The sequence below is a fragment of the Scyliorhinus canicula genome, chromosome 3 (assembly GCF_902713615.1).
Source record: "Scyliorhinus canicula chromosome 3, sScyCan1.1, whole genome shotgun sequence".
Taxonomy (NCBI): domain Eukaryota; kingdom Metazoa; phylum Chordata; class Chondrichthyes; order Carcharhiniformes; family Scyliorhinidae; genus Scyliorhinus; species Scyliorhinus canicula.
The window spans coordinates 57,434,454-57,453,178 of NC_052148.1; the positions used below are offsets into that span (position 1 = coordinate 57,434,454).

General features: G+C 45.5%; 1 protein-coding gene across 13 annotated transcripts in view; it reads left to right on the plus strand.

Annotated features, from left to right (window-relative positions):
• nedd4l (NEDD4 like E3 ubiquitin protein ligase) overlaps positions 1–18,725 on the plus strand; it is a 542,434-nt gene that overhangs the window by 371,509 nt on the left and 152,200 nt on the right. For 12 of the 13 annotated variants that reach the window (XM_038790578.1, XM_038790580.1, XM_038790576.1 and 9 more), the window contains one exon: positions 12,600–12,661. In XM_038790578.1, the coding sequence (XP_038646506.1) occupies positions 12,600–12,661 (62 nt within the window). Of the gene's footprint in view, positions 1–6,030; positions 6,037–10,443; positions 10,447–12,599; positions 12,662–18,725 lie in introns of those variants that run through there. The other variant, XM_038790589.1, reaches the window with a different exon arrangement.

The window sequence follows — 18,725 nt, forward strand, 5'->3', positions numbered from 1 at the left end:
GGAGCCTATGTTCACTTTGATCTGTCTCTTTCTTTTTATATATTTAAAGATGCTCTTACTGTATGTTTTTATATTGTTTTCTAGCTTACCCTCATAGTTTATCTCCCTCTTTTTGGGTCATCTTTTGTTGGTGTTTAAAAGTCTCACAATCCTCTGGTTTACCAATAGTCTTTTTATATTGTATGCTTTTTCTTTTTGTTTAACGCTATCCTTGACTTTCTGAGTTAACCTGGTTGATTTATCCCCTTCCTCCAATCCTTCTTCCGCACAGCATCTCTACAGTGCAGAAGGAAGCCATTCAGCCCATTGTGTCTACACCAACATTCTGAAAGCACCCTTCCTATGGACACCACCCCGTCCTATCACTGTCACCCCACCTAACCTTTGGAGGAAACCGTAGCACGTGAAGGAAACCCACGCAAACACTGGGAGAATGTACAAACTCGGCACATCAGTCACCCAAAGTCAGAATTGAACTCGGGTCCGTGGCGCTGTGAGGCAGCAGTGCTAACCTCTATGCCGCCCCGAGTCATGAACTCTTTTCATAATCGTCTGCTATTGCTGATCAACTGTCTTTTCTGCTAAACTAATTTCCCAGTCTACTTCAGCCAACACTGCCCTCATTCCATTGTACTTCCCCTTATTAACTGCAGCGCAATTTTTTATAACCCAAGTTTCTCACTCTCAAACTGAATGCTTAATTCAACATGTTATGGCCACTGTTTTCAAGGGGTTCCTTTACTCTGAGAATGTTCATTAAAACTGCTTCATTACAAGTTACCAGATCAAAATAGCCAGATCCCTGCTTGGATTTATAACACATTGTTTGCGGAAACTGTCCTGAACACACACTATGGATTCTTCCGCATGACTCCCTCTACCAATTTGATTTTCCCAATCAGCTAAAGATTAAAATCACCCATGATTAAAGCACTGCTATTTTTACATACCCCTTTATCTCCTGATTTATTCTCCATCTCACAGTAAAGCTACTGTTAGGAGACCTAGACTACTCCCACCAGCGTTGTATTTCCCTTGTTATTTCTTACCCCCACCCATATAGATTCTATGTCTTCTGATCCAAGATAATTTCTTTGCCCAAACCCACCCAAAGAAAAAAACATCAAAGATTCACCCAACCATCCCCAACCCATATAAAGTTAACTCACAAAACTTCGCAACAGCCCAAAAAACATTACAAAAGTTATTTCTTATATAGTGCAAGAGTAAGAACAATTTTAGCAGAGCAATTTTAGCAATTACAGCAAAGATCAGCCACCTCAGTCTCTATCTGGACCTTTGCTTTTCACAAAGTCCATTGCTTCATCAGGAGACTCGAAGTAAAATTGCCGCTCTTCATAGGTGACCCATAAACGAGCTGGATAAAGTAGACCAAACTTCACCTTCCTCTTGAAACGGGTCGATTTCACTCGGTTGAATCCTGCTCTTCTCTTGGCCAGGTCCGCACCCAGATCTTGATAGAAGCGCGGAATGTTATTCTCCCACTTACAGCTCTGTGTCTCCTTGGCCCAATGCAAAATCTGTTCCTTATCCAGGAATCTGTGCATTCATCCCACCATCGCCCTCAGTGGCTCGTTCGCCCGCAGTGACCTCGCAAGCGTTCTGTGCACTCTGTCCACTTCCAAGGGTCTAGAAAACGACGCCTCACCCATTAACTCCTTGAGCATATTTTCCATGTAAGCCCTTGCATCCATTCCCTCACATACCTCAGTTCCCAAGTTCCCTCACATCCCAAGTTCTTCCGGCAGGCCCAATTCTCTCGGTCCTCTGTCCTTGTCTTGCAGCCTTTTCTGGTGCCTCCAGCGCAGTTAGGTGTTCCTTATGCTCAGCCACTGTTTCCTCCACCTTCTGGACGCCTGATCTTGGGCTTCTAGTCTTTGCTCCACCCGAGTGATCAACTCCTTAATCGGGTCCAGGCATTCCTTTTTTCGCTTGGCAAAGCCCTCCTGAATAAACTCCACCAGCTGGTCCGGTGTCCACTGGGCCGCCGAGCCAGTACTCTGCAGATCCGACATGCTTTCCTTCACTGCAGAATCTAAATGTGCCTGCTCGATTCGGTTCTTCCTTCCCTTGCGTCCACTTTGCAATGTCTCTCCATATATTGGGTAGTATTCCTCCTCGCACGGACCCCTCAAACAAATTCCAAAACGAAGTCGGGGGGGGGGGGGGGGGGGAAGGTATAAAATATCTATCATGAGCGGGAGCCACCAAATGTGCGACCTACTCCCTCATGGCCGCCACCGGAAATCATTATTATTATTAACCACTATGCCACCCCTTAGATTTATGCCCAAGTTTCTTCAATTTCTCCCCTATTTCCATAAAGACTTGGGATATACATCTTTACAATAGTTCCAATCAATTAGATTTCAAAGAGGACTAATTGCACTGGCTTTATCAGGCTCCTCAGCTGTGAATTCTGTTTTTTAAAATAAATTTAGTGCACCCAATCCATTTTTTCCAATTAAGCTTTTCTAATTTAGCATGGTCAATTCACCTACCCCGCATACCTTTTGGGTTGTGGGGGCGAAACCCAAATAGACAGTGACCCAGAGTCGGGATCGAACCTGGGACCTTGGCACCGTTAGGCAGCAATACTAACTACTGTGCCACCATGCTGCCTGAATTCTGTTTTAAACAGGCACTCTTGTACCCGTTTTATATTTCTTTGACATTTTGCTGGCATGAAGCACACAACAGACCAGTGGATTAGTCCATTATAATCCCTGTCTAAGAAAGTTGACACTTTTCATAAATCAGACAACTCAGCCAATAACATTATTTCAAATTGCCTGAATTCTCAATATAGTTACATCTGAGTACGTATTATACCAGGCTTACTTAATTTTGAATTTTACATCCCTTCTGCATTCTGTTACTTTTTCCCCCTTGATCTTGGGGAGGTTGAGGTTTACGTTTTATGTGCAAGTTTATTTCCGTGTCATGTATTCATGCATGGAAATAAATGTTAGCCTGTTAGTTGTTAACGACACAAAGCTTGGTGCTTAATTTTGTCTCATGTTCAGATTATTTGTCAGCATAACCTTTCTTTATCGTTGCTCCATTCATTGGTCGATATGTCACATCAGTGTTTTGGAAAATTGGCAACCCAATTCGACGTTTCCGACCACATAATTCAAGTGAACCTGTTACTTTGTGGAATGTTATTTACATTTTGTGAAGGAGTCTAGCAAGTTCTGGTTTCCATGAGTTAGTTCGATGGATGCAGCAACCATAGCTTTCTGCAGCGCTTTCAGAAAATTATTAACTTTTACGTTGCCCTGGGCCAATGAGGAGTGACTTTCCAAGTTGGAACCCAAACAATTTTTGAAACAGTTGGTTGCTGCTGTTAGATGGTGAACTACGAAGATTTTTTATGACTTTAAATCTTCCAAAATTGGAGTGTATTTTGTCAACACTTTTCTTGCCACTGCTGTTTTCACGTAATTGGCAGAAATGCCAGTAGGTAAGGTGAGAATTTTATTTATTAATGCGATGTAAGATCTGGGATGTACTGCCTGAAAGAGTGATGGAAGCAGTTTCTGCAGGAATTGGTTAAATATTTGAAGAAGAGAAAATTGCGAGACTGCAGAGAAAGAAGATGGGATGTAACTAATTAGATTACTATTTCACAGAGCTGACACAGACATGATGGGCCAAATGTCATCCTTTCTGTTGCAAGGTTCCATGATCACTCTAGAGCTGGATCAGTTAAAAGTAGGAAGTGCCACTTGTTCGTGGAATAACTTTTCCTTGGATTTTGCTGCAGCGGTACGATGTTCGCATGTCACACTTGGGAACTGAGTGAATCCGGCGCTTTGTCAAATGGCCTGTTATGACAGCAAACTTGCAGACTTTGAAAATCAATCTCAGTGCGTTGGTACAAAGGTCTGCATTGCCTGGTCTTGACATTGATGTTGAATTGTTCAACATTTCTGATGACCTGAATTAAACGTGGGAGGGTGGGATCCATTTTGATCTTCTGATTTTTTTCCCATTACGCATAATGTAGCTTCTCTGCGCTGCAATTTGTTCAGAGATCCTCTTTTCTACTTGCTAGATGCAGGAGTTGCCAGCTTCCGAAGTTGGTTGATCCTTGGAGGAGATTAACTGGGGATTTTGTTGTTGACATCAAGGCTGGAATTCTCCAGTCATTCATGCCGGCGGGATTCTTCGGTTCCGCGACAGTGGATGGAGTTTTGGATGAGCACCAAATTCTCTATTCCCGGTGGCAGCGGTGGCGTCGAAAACTGGTGGTTTAATCATATCAATAAGGAGTAACTGTTTCCAATGGTCAGTGAGTCAGGAAGAGAAGGGAATTGGTTGAAAAACCCAAAGCCTGACCAGGAGAAATGCTGTGTTACAATTTGACATGCAGTGCCTGAAGAGGTGGTATACATCAGTAATAACATTCAAAAGAAAATCGGTTAAATATTTGAACGTGAGAAATTTGCAAGACAATGGAGGAAAGGCAGGGGAATAGGGCAAACGGAATATTTTTTTCAAAGAACCTGCACTGATACAAAAGATGCAATGGTCTCCTTCTGAACTGTATCCTTCAATGACTCCAATTCAGCTATATAGCATATTTCTTAATCTTGAGCTTAACTTTGAAGATTCCACCTTGTTCAGATAAAACTCAACTCCGCTTTGTTTCCTCTAAAATCACAAATTTAGAAATGCTTCTAAATTCTCCTGTTCTTTTCCAAATTAATTCAAGGTTGACCATGTGCTCTTCTTCCATTTACACAAGTCCGTAATGAGTGAACTGTTGACACGGGTGGTGCCATCTCCATTCATGCTGTTGTCTTGATGAGCATTGTTTGTACTGACCCTGTTTGATCAAGGAAAGGGATGCATGAAGCGGGTTCCCTTTGCCTTTCCCGTGTGTTTAAAGTGAATGCAAATCCTTTTCCCAGAGCACCCTCTTGATGGCACCAGCCAGCCATTGACCTCCCAAGGTCATAGCTACTCCGCCTTTGCCGTAGAATCTGCCACATGCACCATTGAAATCACTTGTGATCCTGAACATGGGACCGTCCAAGTGTAAACAACTGGGCTGGCTAAACCCGGTTCTTGCACGTTGGCCATTAGCAGCGCTATAGAAAATATGTTTTATGTTCTTTTTCAGCAATTTGTTCACATGATGGTTTGTGTACCAGGTATTCAAAATTTGAATATTGTCTGTTTTTTGAATCCATCGTAAGAGTGCTGGTACATTGAAAAATAATTTTGTTTATCACATGGCATGCATGAGGTGCCTCTGGTCAGGCATATCGCTTATCTTTTTCTGTGTGAGGAGTGCCCTACATATGGTATGTGCTTCTGAATGTTTATCACATCACTCTGCAGCCCTTTACATTCGTCTTGCTTCAAATTTGTATGCTGATCAACCTTGTTATTATTTTCTAAATTGGTGGAAAATATCACAGCTTCATCTTCAACTGCTATGCAGAAGCGAAAATACTTTTTCTTAATATAGAAATTGAAGTCTGGGGACACATATAAATTTGGATATTCAAAATGCATTGTTCACATGACTTTGAGACAACCTAAACCTGACTGAATCCTGCTTATCAGCTTTAGTCTGCCCTTCAATCTCTTACTCAGATTATGTTCCCTTTCCTGTTGTTTGTCGTTTACCTTTTGAGTCAGCCATAGTGTTAGGTACAAAACATGGAATGGACGCAAGTTCCTAGCAATGGCTCCATCGTTAATGCAGTTGATACCTCTGCTGGAAAAAAATATGTTGAATTGTTATCTGGTTGGTTAGCAGAATGTACAGACGCTAAAACCGCAATGTCTCTATAATTTAAGTGTCAAACTTTGCCACGCAGGATACCTTAAAAAAACCTTTGTTACCACAAATATTTTGCAATTCTTTTGAACCACAATCTGCTGGATTACTAGCTTGCTGGAAAAACGATGTGGGTTCAGGAAATCCGTGTCATATCATGTGTGCTCTGCTCAAAGGCAGGTCCTTGGCTAATGCTTCATTGCGACCTTGATCATTTAGTTATGTCAGTGATGGCTTGCCATTGCTTTTCCATCTCCAAAACAGGGTGAGGAGGTAGTCTAACTCAGCTGGAACAGGAATTTAGCTTGTGCTGTTGGTGATATTCTGAACCCCATGTTAGCTATCTAGCTAACTGGCCCCCAAAACTGTTAACTGCTATACAATTCTACTAGCCAGCAGAAACATTGTCAGGCAGCAAGAACTTAAGGTCTGAAATGCCTGAGAGTGTGATGGAGGCAGTGAGAAATTCAAAACGGAATTGGATCATTATCCGAAAAGGGTTAAAGGGGGGTGGTAGAGGATGAATTGCTCCTGCACTGAGCTCGCATGAACATGATGGGCCGAATAGCCTCGTTTCGTGCTGCAACCATTTTATTCTTCTATTTTACAGTTTTCTCTATCTAATCCAGCACCTCAAAATTCCATCTGAAAGATGTGTATTGGTTTTCATCATCTGCCACTGTTCCAATTTTGTTGCTACAGTATTTAGAAACTTTGAACAGATAGTTTTCAGAACTTTGTTTTCAGACATCTATCTAAGTAGATTCTTCTCTCCAAACAGAACTAAATTGTTATAAGGAGAACTGTAGAGGGGCCAGCAACACTATGTTGGGAATTCAAAGTTTTCAGGCTTTCGGCGTTGGGGGGCTGCATCTGGTCAACCATCGACAGCTGCAGGGACCAGCTGCAAATCCAGGCCAGCATACAAATTTCCCGCCATGTTAATGTAAACATTGTGTAGATTTCTACAGAATTCAGTGATCTTTTTATTTTTTCACTTTCCTTTGCCATAAATGGCCTCCTTAAGATCTCCAGTATAATTTATAATTTTTCTGACTAAAAACTTGTTAGCTCCATCACTGACTTCCTCACACTATTTACATCAATATGCAGTACCTATCTTTGCTGATCTGTTCAGGACATAAATAATTTTGCACACTCCCTGCATTGTCCTTTTTCATTATCCTAGCACCTGGAAGGCACTGGACAGTCATATGTTCTTTGTTGTTTTCAGAAAACCTGAAATCTGCACTGCCCCCCACCCCCCGCAGTGAGCTCACAAATCACAACAATTTGTTTTGACTTTTTCCTTCTCTACTCTGACGTCTGCACTCGAGTTCCCATATCTCATCAGTCATCTTAACCAGTTTGACGTGCTTCTACAGTTCATTGCTGGTCCGACTGGTTACAAGCAGTCAGGTTTGATGAAGTAGTCAAGAAGCTGGACGAAAGGAAAAATTTGCAACTGGAGGGAAATGTCAGGTGAAGTTCAATGCAAAAGTAAGTAAGGGATGTTCCACATTGGAAGAAAAATTGGGAAGCCTACTTCACAGTGTTGAACCATTGAAGAATACAAGCTATCTGGATATGATGGTTCATATGACCATTGTGAAGTCGATATTTGGTAATGTTTTACCCACCGGGAGGGATTCTCCATTTCAGAGACGGTATTGACGGCGGGACCTCCATGACAACCAAATTGGCGCTGATCCCGGAGCAATTTATGATCCGTTAATGGGCTAGCATGGAACTGGATTGATTCCATTGAAAAACGGTGTTCGATTCAATGGAGTTAGGATTGCCGTTTGAGAGGCTGACAAGCTGCAGCCGCATATCAGCACTCCACTCTCCATACACACTCATCCCAGCCAACAAGGTGGCAGCACGACGCAGAGCTCGTGAACCTGGTGGACGCTGTGGAGGAAAGGCGTGCCACTCTGTTCCCCGGGGTGGGAAGGAGGCTGCCACCCACAGCCATACACCTGGCCTGGGTGCAGGTGGCAGCTGGTAGTACCGTGGGCCCCACCCAGGACCGGACAGCAGTGCTGGAAGATGTTGCACAATGTCCTCAGGATGGCCAGAGTGAGCAGGCAGCACCGTGCCCTGGCATCAACCCACGGACCTGTAAACCCCCCCACCAACAACCCAGAAGGCTACCAAACCTGACCTATCGGCAGTCTGCTCGTACCCCACCCTGCAGCACAGGCCAGCACCATGCCACTCGCCATGGCCGGGTGCCCTGGCCACAGCTGCCCACCCGCTATGCTGCTGGTGTCCGACTGCCTAACATTGTGTGCTTTCTGTCTCTCTTACCACCCCCCAGCACCACCACCACCACACCCTGGAGAAGACAGCACATAACCACAGAGAGAGAAGACCGGAGGGGGACTGCTGGACCTGCAGATCGTCACCATCACAGTGGGCCTGGGGAAAGAGCAGTTACCGAAGCAGAGGTTGGCATTGGGCAACCAAGTGAGCCATCGCTGAACTGCAGTGTCCCTACGGGTTGGCAAGACCCCACCCCATCAATCCCTCCCCACCACCTCCCCACACCACCCACCACTCCAACCCGTGATCCAATCATTCATCATGTCTTGTGACTTGCAGGATCACCTGACGACATGACGGGTCTTTTTGGTGTCCCCTGACCCCAACCCCAAGCTGACTCCAGCAGAGAGGCGGCAACAGATAATGAAGGGAGCCTCCAAATGCCAGCCTGAGAACCCTGGAGCACCAGTCCGGGGATGATACGAACTGGCCGACGCAGCTGTCTCCATACTCTCCACCACCCCAGAAGACACTCACGTCGATTGGGTGTGTTAGTGAAGAGGCTCTATCTAGTGCGCACCAGATGCATGCAATGGTATATCAGGTAGGAAACACCGAGGGGGTGGAAGTTCGGAGTGTGGCCCGACCCCAGTGACTAGCTGCCATTCGGACTGGTCTCGGGCTTCTGGAAGGGACGGTCCCATCGATAATGGAGATGCAGACACAGAGCCAGGGACTACCTGAGGGGTTGTCAGCAACCATCCAATGCCTGCAGATGCAGTTATAGTTCAACCCCTGCAGGGGCAGGAGGTGGTGCCAACCATGCGTGCCACCCAGGCCAACACCGCACGGGTGGCATCCATAGTGGAGGCCTTGGAGGCGAAGATAGCGACCATGAGTCAAGATGTCCAAGGCCTGGGGCACTCTGCAGGTGGTGGCTGAGGCACACGTCTGGGCTGCCCTGTCAAAGACAGCTATGTACCAGGGCCACCTGGACATTACAGAAGTGCTCCAGAATCTGGCCAATTCACAACGGGTTTTGGCTGAGGGCATCGACAGCATTGCTGGGCGCTGTATGACCGGAACCAGTCCCTTGAGAGGTGGCACAGTCCCTGTGCTCCATGGCCGCGAGCATCGAGACCCTGATTGAGACAAGAGCGGGTCTCCAGGATTGGCAGTGGCAGCCCCAGGAATTCGCTCCAGTTGCACATCCATCCCATGGAGAAGCCTGGGGCCGTTGGGCACCCCAAGGGAGGAAGAAGTATTAGTACCCTTGCTGCTGACCTTCTCGGGAGAGGTGCCGGAATACCACAGTGCCTCGGACACTTTCCACCCCGGCCCAAACTTGTCCCTGGAGCATCAGGTGGGCAGCAGGCAGAACAGGGTGACATCATGCCATCTGAGACACCCGAGCGACTGCCTGGTCTATCCAGACCCGGTCACTACACAGGAATGCTGCCAAAGGGGACCCAGACCTCAAGGTGGGAATCGCAGCAGGCCGCCTCCACCTCTAATGTACCGCCTGGAGATCCACCTGGACACGGCGTTAGGGCCCATAAGGACAGAAAGGTAGACACTAGTTAAGTTGACATGGGTGCAGCGTACAGGATAGCATTAGGGGCTAGGGCACAAACTGTTAGATGTTGCCCTGCACCCATCTCCAGCTCTGCCACACCAAGTGTTTGATGGGAGCCTGTGATGGAATGGCTAGGTTGTACGTAGTGATCACCCAGGCGGATGGTGGAAAGTGCTACCATGGACAGGAGTCAAACGTTGTCAAATGATGTGGAGCTACAGAGCTCAGCACAGAGCGGGTCATCATCATCCTCCATCCCATGGACCCGACCCGCTGTTACTGTCAACCCAGGGCCCACACCCCATAGTGAGGCAAGTAGGAACCATAGAGGGGTCGCAGGAGGGTTGGGATGGTCGGTCAGGGTGGAGCGGGGCGGGGTGGGATAGGATGTTCGTCCCATCAGACAGGCCCCCAAGTTGGTGAACCTGGAGGCAAGGTTCCCCAGGGCTGCGGCTGCGAAGATGAAAGCAAACATTCCTGGTTGGATTCCAAAGTCCATTGTCTGCAGCGGGTGTAAGACAGGCATGGTTCAACGGGCTACATGGTGACCCAGCCACCCCAGCCATTCTCTCTCTTCCCTCTGCACCAGATCCCTGGCCCTGTCACTGTCACTGCCCGGCACCGTGAGGGCCTCTGGCCCCATCACCCATACATGCCGGCATGGGTAGCGGTGGCTGGCACTATCCATGCCAGAGATACACTGAACGGTCCCTGTCCGGGGCCCTTCTGTAGGGACTATTGTGGGCATCCCCCTTTAGTGGACCATGTGGTGCCCTGTCAGCCGGTGGTGCCCAGCTTTGGGGAAGAGCGGTCGAGTGAGGGGATGGTGGGGTGGGGCCACCCATACAGCCGGTGAGACTTTGCGCAACCAAGGTGGGTGGTCAGTGGGATGTGTAGCAGGGTGGCTGTCTTGCAGGCTGCGGCAATGGTGGTTCGTGCCTTGACTTCTTGGTCCCGACCCCAACACTGCTCCTTGCTACTCCTCCCTGACAGATGCCACCCGAGGCAGCCTTGCCAGCTGCAGGACCGGCAGCCCACGGTCGCGCCTCTAGGAACTTGACCACAGGTGAACCCTTCCGTCGGTAATTCTTCCTGGCAGAGGCGGACCATCGCGGAGGCCCTGGGGAATACCGGGTTGGTTCCATTAATGATATGCTAATACCGTTTACTGTACGTGTGGAGTAGAACGCATTGACGCTGCTATCGAAGCACCAGAGCATGGCATTTCGCCGTGAACCCGGCGCCAGCCACGATTTTTGGCTCACGCACGATCCTCCGTCCAATTGAGTTTTGCGATTCCGGCGTCGCTGGACGGAGAATCCCGCCCAAGGTATCTGAATATGACTGTTCATATGACCATTATGAAGTGGAGTTTTGCTAATGTTGCATCCACAAGCCACTTACGTTTGTACTTATTTCCATTTCTTCTAAGATTGAAAGTTATGGTGAGCGTTTGCTTTTTCTCCTGGATTAATAGGACAGAGTGAAAATTCCCCCTTTATTGTTCAAAGTTAGAATTTCTGTTACATTTTCTTTTTCAATCTGTTTGAATTTGTAGCTTTTTTGTCACCAGATCTTTCAGAGATCAATATTCACTGAGAAAAAGAATACAGGACACATTTACTGTACTGATCTGATCAAAAGCAGTGACCATGCCGCACTAGATGCAGAGAAATAGTTAAGGGTAAACTTTCCTCAACTGCTGATAAATAAGTGTGTGGATCGAGTATCCTTTATCCGAAATCCTGAGGATTGATTGCGTTTTAGATTTCAGCTCTTGGATACCACAGAGGACTGGACCTACTTACATTGCAATAGCCGAAGCCTTGGCTAGCTATGGCCTAAAGTAAATAAAATGTACGGAAAAGTAATATTATTGTGATATTATTATCACAATAATAAATACAGGGTACCTGCAATATGCTCACACCGTTGCCACTATCTGACATTCTGCTCGTAGGAGAGGGTTCAGAGTGTCGATGTGCAGACTTCCCGTGCTGAAGATTGGGTGAAATTCACAAGGGTCGGGGGTTCCTGCTCTAAAGGTCGAAGAGATTCAAAGGAAGCGCAGTTTTTTTGGATGTGTTCAGTTTTCAGATTTATAGTTAAGGGATACCAACTGAATTTGATAGAAATTATGCTTTCCACGGCATGTGCATGGAAGCCATTTAAATAGTGTCCCGCATCAAAACTAGTTATGTCTTGTGCAAAAGAGGAACATGTTCTAGATTTGTTTATTGCCACTTTATGTGCTATTATATAAATTTGGGGTAAATTATTGGGTCTTTACAGATCCATTTTGATTTTACTCTACAGCATGCTGACTAACAACTGCATTGTTAAAGATGATCTGGTGCTTTTGCACATTTCCAATCATATTTTCTTCACATTTTGTCAACGTTTTCATCCTAAAATCTGTTTTTGCCTCTTAAAAAAAAAACTTGTCTGTATGTAAACTTCCCTTTGTGTAATTAGGCCTTTCCCCCAATGGTTCCTTTACAGCTCCTCCGTTTTAATCTCCCACCTTCTCAGCCAATTTAGAAAAACCTTTGCACTCCAACCAACTCTTCTTCCCTGCTTCCCAAATTGTTGTAATGTTTGCTATTTAACCAGCTATTTGTCCTGAAACTCTTATGTCTGCATTAAGTCTGCCTCCTTACCCCATTCCACCTGCAGATGATATTTGATTTTGACTCGGCAACATCCCAGGAAATTGGATTAATAATATCTTAATCCTGTAAAGACCACAAAATTCTCTGTAAAGGTTGCCTCTGTCTTTTTCTTTTAAGACTTGAGCCAATTTCTACTTGCATAAAAATTATTTGGAGACTATGCAAATGTCTGTTAAAGTGAAACTTACAAAATATATCTTCATTTCAAGTTCCTGTGTTTTTTCATATAAATTAGTTTATCTAAATTGTGTTAATTTTCAAACAGGCTGAAGATCCTGCCTTGGAGAGGCCATACACATTTAAGGACTTTCTGCTCAGGCCGAGGAGGTGAGTTATGCTTATGAGTTGAGGGTGTACAATGTGATTTTTATTTTCGTGCGTGAGATACTTGGATTGAATTCAGCATGTAAAAATTCCAGTTCCTCTCTGCATTTCTAATTGTTTCCTTGCTGTGATTTTGTAGAATGTGTTTCTTGTTCTGTTATGCTCTGACCTGATGTCTTCCTGATCTTTCTTTTTTAATATCTCAGTTTAACTATCCCATGATTTGTTACATCACTTTTTATATGTAACAAACTTTTTTTCAATTATTTCATGAGGTATGGGCATCATTTGCTAGGCTGTAATTTATCACCTATCCCTAAATGTCCTTGTTAAGGTGGTGGTGAGCTGCCACCTTAGTTCATGTGGTGTAGGTGCATCCACAGTGCCATTAGGAAGGGAGTTCCAGGATGTTGACACAGCAACTGTGAAGGAACGGTAGTACGGTTTCAAGTCAGGATGGTGTGCATCTTAAGAGAGGAACTTGGAAGTGGTACATGGTGTTTCCATGCATCTGCTGCCTTTATCTGGGTTTGAAAAGTGCTGTCAAAGGAGACTTGGTGAGCTGCTGCAGTGCATATAGTAGATGGTGCACACTGCTGTTACTGTGTGTTTATGGTGGATAGGGTAATAATCGAGCAGGCTGCTTTGTCCTGGATAGTGACAAGCTTCTTGAGTGTTGTTGGGGCTGCACTCATCCAGGCAAGTGGAGAGTATTCCAGCACACTCCTGAATTGTGTCTTGTAGCTGGTGGACAGGCTTTGGGAGTGAGGAAGTGAGGTATTGCTGCAGAGTCTGATCTGCTCTTGTGGCCACAGTATTTATATGGCTAGTCCAGTTCAATTTCTGGTCAGTGATAAGCCACAGGATGTTGATAGTGGGGTTTCAGTGATGGTACTGCCATTGAACTCAAAGGGAGATGATTAGGTTCTTGCTGTTGGCCATTGTCAATTATGAATAGGTACTTGCGTGGTGTGAACGTAGTTGCCACAAAGTCCCTTTGCGCTCTGATCTGGGGGGAATCAAGGGACTTTGGGGGAGGGGACGGGGGGGGGGGGGGGGGGGGGGGAGGGGGAGATCAAACATTATGGGGGTGGGAAATTGAGGTGGAAGGTGGGTTCAGGGTATTGAACTTGATGATCAGCCATGATCATAATGAATGGCAGAGCAGGCTCGAAGGGCTGAATGGCCTCCTCCTGCTTCTATTTTCTGTGTATTATCAGCTCCGGATTGAATGTTGTCCAGCTCTTGTTGCATTTGGACATGGACTGCTTCAGTGTCTGAGGAGTTGTACAAATGGCGCTGAACATTGTGCAATCATCAGCAAACATTCCCACTTCTGACCTAAGGATGAGGAAAGGTTTGGAACCGACTCTGAGGAACTCCTGCAACAATATCCTGGGACTGAGATGATTGACCTCCAACTGCAACCATTTCCTTTCTGCTAGGTACGATTCCAACCGGTGGGAATTTTCACTGATTTCAATGGCTTTAGTTTTTCCAGTGTTTCTTAGTGCAACACTAAGGCAAATGCTGCCTTGATGTCAAGGGCAGCTATTCTCACCTCACTTTTTAAGTTTAATTCTCGTGTCCATGTTTGCAAAAAGGCTCTAATGCAGTGAGGAGCTGAATGTCTCCAGCAGAATCCAAATTGAAAGACAGTGAACAGGTCTTCGCTGAGCAAATGCTGCTTGATTGCACTGTCAACAGCTCCTTCTATCACTGATAAGTGGGAGAAGATTGATGTGGTGGTAATTGGCCAGGTGATTTTGTCCTGCTTTTTGTGGAAAAGAATTGCTGGACAATTATCCACATTGCCAGTCGATGCCTGTATTGTAACTGTCCTGAAGCAGCTTGGTGAGGGAGACAGCTAGTTGGATCAAAGGTTTTCAGTACTGTTACTTGAATGTTTTCGGGGTCCAGAGTCTTTGCAGCATCCAGTGCCATCAGCCCTTTCTTGATATCGCGTGGAGTAAATTAAATCGGCTGAAGAATGGCATTTGTGATGCTGAAGATCTCTGAAGAAGGCCGAATTAAATCATCCACTCGGCTCTTTGGGCTGAAGATGATTGCAAATGCTTCAGCCTCGTCTTTGCATTGATGTGCTGACCTCTGCCATTTAAGCAGGGGGTGTCACAAAAGTTACCACAGGGATAACTGGCTTGTGGCGGCCAAGCGTTCATAGCGACGTCGCTTTTTGATCCTTCGATGTCGGCTCTTCCTATCATTGAGGATGGGGATATTTGCAGAGCCTCCTCCTCCTCCTGTTAGATGTTTAGACCGCCATTCCATATCAGATGTAACAGGACTGCAGAGTTTAGACCTGATCACTTGCTGCTTCTGCTATTTGTCTTACAAGTAATCCTGTGTGGTAGGTTCGCCAGGTTGACACCTCGTTTTAGCTATGCCTGATGCCGCTCTTGCCATGCCCTCTTCCACCCTTCATCGGACTAGGGTTGATTCCCCTGGTTTAACGATAACAGTAGAATGGGGGACATGCCAAGTCATGAGGTTACAGATTGTGGTTGAATACAGTACTGCTTCTGCTGATGGCCCACAGTGCCTCATGGATGCCGAGTTGCCAGATCTGTTTGATATCCATTCCACTTAGCAAGGTAGTTGTACCAGACAGCATCATCCTCAATGTGAAGATGCATCTGCGAATGGTCAAGTAACTAATCGAAGTATAGATGTTTCATCCTTTAGTTCAGTGGAATCTTAATACTCTTGAGTATGTTGATAATTGGCTTGGGATGATCGTGATCTCTTTCCTTAAATTATGTTGAATTTTCATTTAATCGTCCAAGTAATTCTTGATCAAGTTATTTTTTGGATCCACTCAACTGTCCATGCCTTTTGTTCTCCTCCTTTCTCTCCAATTTGTCTCCTCTTCTCCAATTAATTTCCAGATGCAACAAGACCTGGACAATATCCAGGCTCGGACGGACAAGTGGCATGTAAGGGGCATCTTGACAAATAAATGAATAGGATGGGAATAGTGGGATACGGACCCAGGAAGTGTAGAAGATTTTAGTTTAGACGGGCAGCACAGTTGGCACAGGCTTGGAGGGCCGAAGGGCCTGTTCCTGTGCTGTACTTTTCTTTGTTCTTTGTAACATTTGTGCCACCTAACTACCGGATAATGAAAAAGAGAACACCTACTCATCACCACTTGACATTCAATGGCATTGCCATCACTGAATCGCCAACTATCAACATCACGGGGGTTATCATTGACCAGAAATTAAACTGGACTAGTCATGGGTGGCACGGTAGCACGGTGGTTAGCACTGTTGCTTCACAACTCCAGGGTCCCAGGTTTGATTCCTGGCTTGGGTCATTGTCTGTGTGGAGTCTGCACGTTCTCCCTGTGTCTGCGTGGGTTTCCTCCGGGTGCTCCGGTTTCCTCCCACAAGTCCCGAAAGATGTGCCGTTAGGTGAATTGGACATTCTGAATTTTCCCTCTGTACCCGAACAGGTGCCGGAATGTGGCGACTAGGAGCTTTTCACAGTAACTTAATTGCAGTGTTTATGTAAGCCTCCTTGTGACAATAAAGATTATTAATTATTAAATGGTGATACTGTGGCTACAAGAGCAGGCAAGAGGCTAGGAATCTCGTGGAACGTAACTCCTCTCCTGACTCCCCAAAACAAAGAACAATACAGCATAGGAACAGGCCCTTTGGGCCTCCAAGCCTGTACCAGTTATGATACCAACCTTGGTCAAAACCCTTAGCATTTCCTTGTGCCATATCCCTCTATACCCATCCTATCCATGTGTTTGTCAAGATGCCTTTTGAACGCCGTTAATGTATTAGCTTTCACAACCTCGCTTGGCAACACGTTCCAGGCAATCACCACCCTCTGCATAAAAAAACCTGCCTCGCACATCTGCTCTAAACTTTGCTCCGCAGACAAACCTATGCCCCCTGGTGACCTCATCTTGGGAAAGAGTGCCTGCCCATCCACTCTATTCATGCCCCTCAGAATCTTGTAAACCTCTGTCAGGTCACCCCTCAACCTCTATTGTTCTAATGAAAACAGTCCGAGTCTATTCAGCCTTTCCATATAGCTAATACCTTCCAGACCAGGCAACCTGAGTAAACCTCCTCTGCACCCTCTCCAAAACCTCCACATCCTTCTGGTAGTGTGGTGACCATAATTGTGTGCAATATTCCAAGTGACGCCTTACCAAAGTTCTATACAACTGTAGCATGACTTGCCAGTATTTATACTCAATTCCCCGTCCAATGAAGGCAAGTTATTCCGTATGCTTTCTTGACTACCTTGTCCACTTATGTTGCCACCTTCAAAGATCAGTGGACCTGCACGCCCAGACCTCTCTGACTTTCTATATCCCTAAGAATTTTACCATTTACAGTATATTTCCCCTGTATGTTAGACCTACCAAAATGCATTACCTCACATTTGTCTGGATTAAACTCCATTTGCCATTTCTCTTCCCAAGTCCACAACCTATCTATGTCCTGCTGTATCTTCTGACAATCCTCAACACTATCTGCCACTCCACCAACCTTGGTGTCACCGCAAACTTACTAATCAGACTAACTACATTTTACTCCAAATCGTTTATCTACACCACAAACAACAGAGGCCCACGCACCGATCCCTGTGGAACACCACCAGTCACAATCTTCCATTCAGAAAAACACCCTTCTACTGCTACTGTTTCTGTGACCGAACCAGTTCTGTATCCATCTTACCACCTCACCTCTGATCCTTGTAACTTCACTTTTCGTACCAGTCTGCAATGAGGCACGTTGTCAAAACCTGTCCATAATCTACAAGGCACAAGTCAGGAGTGTGATGGGAATTCTCTTCAGTGGCCTGGATTACTGCAACTCCAACAACACTCAAGAAATACAAGATGTACTGCAGGAACTCACCAAGACTCCTTCAGCATCACCTTCCAAACCCACGATGACAATCATCTAGAAGGACAAGGGCAGCAAATACATGGGAAAGCCACCACCTGGAAGCTTCTCTCCAAGTGTAGAAATTCCTCCCTAATAGCACAGTGGTTATACCTACACCACAAGGATGAAGTGGTTCAAGAAGATGGTTTACCACCACAACCTCTAGGGAAATTAGGGATGGGCAACAAATGCTGACCTAGCCAGCAAAGCCCACATCCTGTAAGAATGAATTTAAAAACATTTGACACCATCCAGGAAAAAGCAGCCTGTTTGATTAACACCCTAACACCGTAAACATTTATTCCCTACACCGTTGATGCACAGCAGCTGTAGTGTGTATCATCTATAAGATGCACTGCAAGAATATACCAGGTTCCTGAGACAGCATCTTCCAAACTCTCAACCACTACCACCTAGAAGGACAAGGGCAGCAGATGCATGGGAACACCACCACCATCCAAACCACTCAGCACCCTGACTTGGAAATATATCGCTGTTCCTTCATTGTCACTGAGTCAAAATTCTGGAGCTCCCTCCCTAACATTTTGAAATGTCACTTCTACCTGTTCTGCATCACAGAGACCAGAGTGAATAATGAACCTGGACACCAACATTTCAAGACTCAACATATTGAGGAGTCTAACAACACTGTGGGTGCACCTACACCAGGTGGCTTGCTGTGGTTCAAGAAAGCCCATCACCACGATCTTCAGGACAATTAGGGATGAGCAACAAATGTTGGCCTTGCCTTTGGAGCTCACATACCATGAAAGAATAAAAAACAAAGTCCAAAGATTCCACAGTAGTCTATTTTTCTCAGGAAAAATGTGCCAGTGACACCTTAGGGGTTTATGCACAGCTACATTGCATTGCCTGCATTATCTCAATCGTGCAGGAGAGTTGATGTTTCTGATGCTTAACATATTTGCGATTTTCATTTCATTTTGTTTTCATTTATAAATATCCTTTGTTGTAATCTGTTCAATTGAGTCATAAGTGCAGTCAGACTGTATCATCAGTGCTGCCTACGTATTACGATGCCAGACCAGACCCCAGCAGTGGTAAGGATATTGGACCAAAACTCCCAGTATTTTAGTTTATTTGTAAGACTACGGAAAGAATGATGTGCTGCA